This window comes from Onychostruthus taczanowskii, unplaced genomic scaffold, assembly GCF_017590055.1.
Source record: "Onychostruthus taczanowskii isolate IOZ18803 unplaced genomic scaffold, ASM1759005v1 scaffold48, whole genome shotgun sequence".
Lineage (NCBI taxonomy): Eukaryota > Metazoa > Chordata > Aves > Passeriformes > Passeridae > Onychostruthus > Onychostruthus taczanowskii.
The window spans coordinates 2,740,432-2,746,431 of record NW_024502347.1 but is presented as its reverse complement, the minus strand read 5'-3'; the positions used below and the strand labels follow the sequence as shown (position 1 = coordinate 2,746,431).

The window sequence follows — 6,000 nt, the reverse complement described above, 5'->3', positions numbered from 1 at the left end:
TGATAAAATGGTCACTGTGGAAATGGTGAAGAAACTGTATGACTTCCTGTGTCATGCCACGATTTCAGGGCTTTAGGCTCACCCCCATGGCCTGATCCCCTCCTCCTGTTTGCCTTGTACAGACTCAGATAAACTTTAAAATGAAGGAAAACCACCCTATTTTCCCAGTTTTGAACTGCGGAAAAAATCCAGTGAGGGTGTGGGTACACATGACTGATGGAAATCAAACCTCAGAAGTGCAGATTATTTTAATTATAGTCAGAAAAGCATGTAAGGTGCAAGTTTCAGCCAGATAGTTTCCATTCTGAGCTTTAATTTTGTAGTAATAAAAATACTTGAGTGCCTCTGTCTAGCTGAAAGAATAACAAGTAGTCTGGCTTGTTATGTCAGCTGGGACACTAAGTAACAATATACACAAGGAGAAATTATAACATACCTGTACAAAATAAGGCATCACCAGCTCTCACTCCTGCACTCTCTCCACGTGCCTTTCACTGTAAGGCAGCCACTGAAGGGACAGGTTTAGTGAGCAGTGCTATTCATTGTTTTTTCCCCCACTACAGCTCTTTCTTTGAAAAAGAACCAAGCTTCTAGAGGTTTCTAAAAAGTGCTTGTGAACTTGCAACACACACTTGACAAAAGTCTAGCAAGCGATCCTTCAAATTCCAACAGATGCAAGCGAACAACACTGCAAATTGGCTTTGCCCTTTCCAACGAGTTATACTCGGTTATGGTGAGAGCTCAGGGTATCATGAGTATTAGTAGCTAGATCACAGATTTGTTTCCACAACACATTCATTCTATTATTGACCTAGATTAGTGAAATGCTGCAAGGATTAAGGCTTTGAACAGCTTCAGTGGAAAGTGCTATTTTAAAATTGGACACGTTTTGGCAGTTTTAATTGCAGTCAAGATCCTCCAACCCTAACATGGTGTTAGTCTTTCTACCCTAAGTGGTTTTTATACATGTGAATGCTGCTAAAACCACACCTTTAAACTCCATATAATGCTAGTTATTTTGTACATATAAAAACCTGACATACACTAAACTCTTCATGTAGCTGTTTGCATAGCTGGTTTGTATTTCTTTCTGTTCTTCAATCTATTGTTCAGAAACTGGTGTTTCATTTCACAGTTAAAAAACTTATTTACTTGAATTGTAGAGACATGAAAGGCAAGGGAAGGAGAGAAAACATCTCTCCCATTTTCAACTCATCTTCCACAAGCTAATTTGATAGCGTAATGTGAAAGTACAGAAATCTGAAATCTAGTTCTGAATGTCTTTTTACCTCTCTCTCAGGAGATATTACTCAGGTTTAGTGTGACATTTCAAAATGTCACCATGCCTATCTCAAAACCAGATATTTTAACATAGAATAGATACCTACCTGCTTTAGTTCAGAACCCAATCTATATGTGATGACATTCTAAGAACCTCTTCTAAGAAGTTCCTACTTATTACGTAAATACTCGTCATTCCATGACAAAGATACTTATTTTGCTAGAAATAAAGACAGACTCAAACTTTGTTTTATTTTTTAATAAAGTTTAAATAGTTAAAGTAAGAGGAAAGAGTATGTTTTAAAGCCAAGCTATTTCTTTGTTCCATGCTAGGCCTTAAAGTCAGATTTACTGGCAAATACGGGCCATAAGAAGAGCTGTATACTTAAAATGCTGGTGTAGAATATATTAAAATAGCCAGCGACTCACTCCAGATTACCTTAAAACAAAGGAAACACAACCTCTACAGTTTTTTGAAATGTATTGCCTCTTATCCTGATTAATGGAAAAATTATCCCTACAAAAGATTTTTTTTTTTCAATATGAAGACTCTACAAAATATTTGCTTTATCCATTGGCAGGACTTTGAAAATCTCCAAAATATTTAGATATGTGTGCCTAAGGAAGTTTATAAATGCCAATCTAACACTGTAACAAAAATTCCAAACAGAACTGGAAATTAGAATAACTTAACCAAATCATCCCACCATAAGAATATTATATTTCAATTCTGCATAAACACAGACCAGCATGGTTTGTTTTGTTTTAAAAGTTCTTCATGTCCTGCAGAATACAGCATAGGTTTGTTTCATTAGTACCTTTACCCTTCCATTTCCTTAATGCTATTTTCCTCATTAACATTTAAAACAGTATCTAATCTGTCTACAGATTTTTGCTGCCCTCAGGGCTCTTCTTAGCCTCAACCCTATCCTCACCCATGGAGATCCTTCCCCTCTTGCTTCAGAAAGAGGTTTTTGTTCATTTGGCTGATTTTAATTGTCTTCTTTTTCAGATACAGGTAAGTATCCTGTCATAAAGGGAGCATGGGAACGAATGGGAACAGCACTGGGAATCACTGGGACATTTACAAGCCAAGACTGTGAGTAGGAGCTTGGACAGCCACTATTTTTGAAAGAAAAATATCATGCTTTCTTTATATTGGATAATATTTGACAGATTGGATAATATGTCTACTATAAACATAGTTTTGTGCCACAAACAGCCACAAACTGCAGACAAAGCAAGAGAGCACAGAGTTTGATGAATTTAGTGTAACACAAAAAAAAATTGGTAGAGTTCGAGTAGCATCTGCAATGGTAGCGAGCATTTAGAAACCAAAATGATCCAATAACCTAAAAACACATCTGCTACACTAAGAAAAAATCTGTGCAATGAGATTAGAAGATTCCAAATTGCGGACCGATTGCACAGGGACCACAGATGTAAGAAAGTATTAACTTGGAAAAGCCTCAGCTTTCCAAAATTCAAAATCATTAAAAAGCAATCTGCTCATCATTCTATGATTTAACTGTTTCCTAGTCTATGGGAATAAACAGCAGGATACAATCCTGTTTGCATCATCCATGTAGCTTTAAAAAAAAAAAACCAAACAAACCTTTTTAAAGTAAATTAAGAAAATATATTCTTAAAGAAAAAAAGCTAGATGAGCACAAAGAAATGCCATGACGAATCCTGAGACAAATTATCCTACATCGTTGCTAGTCTATGAAAACTGGTTTGAATAATAAACACACTGGAGTATTCAGTGACAGCATACAAATCAAGAGTATTTGTAATTATTAAGTTGTGCATGTTTTTAACTGACAAAACATGCTCACGGGCTTACTTTAAAATCTCTCACTGCTTGTTATCAAAGTTAAAAGATCATTTGCATACCAATACATATGCTGTAAACATGAACTTCTCATTAAGGAAAGATGGATTTACAGTAATTTGATCTTTTACAAAAAGCTATTGGTAACCAAATCTCTCAGTGTCTAACTTTCTAGAAAATTAAACCAATGTTTCCACCCTCAAAGCTGAAACACTACCTCTTTAGGAAACAGCCCTGTTTATTTGTTAATCAGAAATACAATCAAGTGGCATATTTCCATTTGCTCTTCGGCTGACAGTTTCAGCTACATTATATTTTACAAGAAAACAGCAGACTTGCAGAAGTCCTGTAAATTCTTTCATATCGCAACTGATTTAATTACAGTGGTGAACAAACGCAGCAGTGATGCAAAATAAGATCAGCCCATTTGCCCTTATCTGATGATAGGATCTCTCTTCCTGTTTGGCTTACAGCAGTGAGGACTTCTTGTTTTGTTTCGGCTTTTTGTTGGTTTCTTTTTTTCTGGTCAGGCTGCCTCTGTCAAGACTGACAGAAGCAAGAAGTTGACATGCCCTTAGAATTCCAGCTTGAGAATGATCCTCAGAGGAACATAGCTGAGTTTCAATCAGTAGGTCGGGGAATGATACTAATGTGGAGAAAATTATCTGGATAGCTCATATGTTCGCTTAGCCACTGAATGGGTGTTTCCAGCATTGGCTCAATTCCATGAATCATCACTTGAGTCTTCTGCTCTCCATCTAATTCAAAGAAAAAGAGAAACCACTAGTATACCATTCAAAGTTCACAGGAAGATTAAACATTTACTCATACTTAATTAACGGTAGATTTAATTGGTATTACAGAGTTTAACATGTAACAGAACGAAAACTAGGAAATATCACTGTGGAGAAAGCTGAGATTTGTACCATCTAAAACAGAAACTGTGAGTTAAAATTAATTCCAAGACAAAACTGGAATTAAGTAAAACTTAATGGAAGTGCCACTTTTCTTTACTAGTTGCAAGAGGGCTTTTTTTTTTAACCCTAGTGGTCCCAGCTTGTTGTCAACCCATTTAAGGCACATCCATCTAACCCGGCTGTAAGGCATATGAATTTTACACAGATCATGCTTAAAATGTTAAGCTTCCTAAAACATACTGATAAGTTGTATTCTTAATACTGTGATCTCCTGAAAGAGCTGGACTATGTGTAATATAATACATGTATCATTCCTTAAGTAATTTTGTTTTGCTAAGAATAATTTACATAAATCACTAGCAACATTTCAGTTACTCCGAAGGCAGAGTTGGCACCAGCTTTTTCTCACTTAGTTTCAACTCTTGGAAAAGCAAAGTTAGCAAATTATTCCCAGTATAATGAGAGTATTTTCTAAGAATATTTCAATTCTTTTTATTTATACTTGTCCCGGAGGATGCAAGTACTTTGATCCTTTGATTCAAATGATGGGAACCAGCTAAAGCAACTGACATAACAGTCATGACATGAACCAAAACAACAAAAAATGAAAATTTATTTCAGAGACAAGGGATGAGAAGAGCATATTAAATATGCTTCAACTAATGGTTAGGGGGAAGAAAAAGTAGGCAGTGACCTTTCACTCATTTTATTCTATACTATGGCATTCTCACATGGACCTACCACAGTGAAATCCCATTCAGTACTCAAAAGTATTACTGCATTCACTAATTGGCATTTTATGTCCCCCTCCAGTGTTTTTATTACAGAACAAACCACCATCCTCACCAAGAGCTGCATGGAAGAGAGCAGAATCTAGAAGTGTAGGTACCACTACTGGTTCTTGCATTCAGTGGCCCCAGTTGTAGTGTAATTTCTATTTTATAACAGATAAAATCACATTTGTTTGGTAGCCAAAATGATTTGACAGCTGCCTGGACAAGTTTGTAGTATAACCAGCTATCTATGCCCACACAGCTGGTAAAAAAAACCATCCCAAACACGTAGCTGACTTTATGCTAGTAATAATTCTTTCTGCAAGAGCAGACAGTTATGTTTGCTTAAAATGAAGCATTACACTTTTGTTACTTGTCACCTACACATGGTATATTCTGTTCAAAGTCTTGATTCTCTAAAGGGCATAATACACACATTGTCACACTAAATTAAGCATAAACACTTGCTGCTTTCTGGTTTTATTGCAGACAAGTCTGAAGAACAAAGCACATAATTTAAAAACCAAATTCTGGTATTTCTAGCCAAAAGAGGTATTTATTGGGCTGAAACACTACCAGTCAGATTGTCAAAAGAATTAACTCCAAAAGAAAAGATCTCAGAAACCCAGTTGTGGTGGTGCATTCATTCATTTACAACACCAATTTTCTTTCTTCTTAGAAGTTAGGGAACATCTAAATATTTTTAAATAACCTTCAAATATATGTATTTAACACTAAAACTAAAACCTACCTACGTCATTCCTTAAATTGGTGTTAGTGACTTTTTCTTAATGTTTCATAGTATTATTTAACTTTCAGAAACAACTAATTTACATAAAATCAGGTGACAGAATGCATCTGACTCTTTTTAGCCAAAATTTGCAAAAAAGAAGATTATAAGCTTTAGAACCCCAGTATCATTTTCTTGCCATTGGAGGAAAGGTTTGTAAGTGATAAACATTTTCTTTGGCTCTTCCATTACTGTGCAACATATGTATGTGTGTGCACGTGCCTTCTCTTGCACACACACTACTCTCTATTATTTTCTTGTAAAAATGAAGTGCAGGTAATCTTGATGTCTCCATTCCTTGTGCCTTACCCAGGAGTGTCCCTTTCTCATACAAGTCTTTTATTTTGTTCCTTGGCAAACTGGGAAAGCCTCAGAGGTCAATGAAGAATTTACCAGTTTAATTAA

The 6,000-nt window shown here is 35.8% G+C and overlaps 1 protein-coding gene across 1 annotated transcript in view; it reads right to left on the bottom strand.

Annotated features, from left to right (window-relative positions):
• Window positions 1-1,525: 1,525 nt before the first annotated feature.
• ATG5 (autophagy related 5) overlaps window positions 1,526-6,000 on the bottom strand; it is a 73,014-nt gene continuing 68,539 nt past the window's right edge. Inside the window, exon 7 of the mRNA XM_041414880.1 lies at window positions 1,526-3,873. Coding sequence (XP_041270814.1) covers window positions 3,737-3,873 — 137 coding nt within the window. The 3' untranslated portion in view covers window positions 1,526-3,736. The remainder of the gene's footprint in view (window positions 3,874-6,000) is intronic.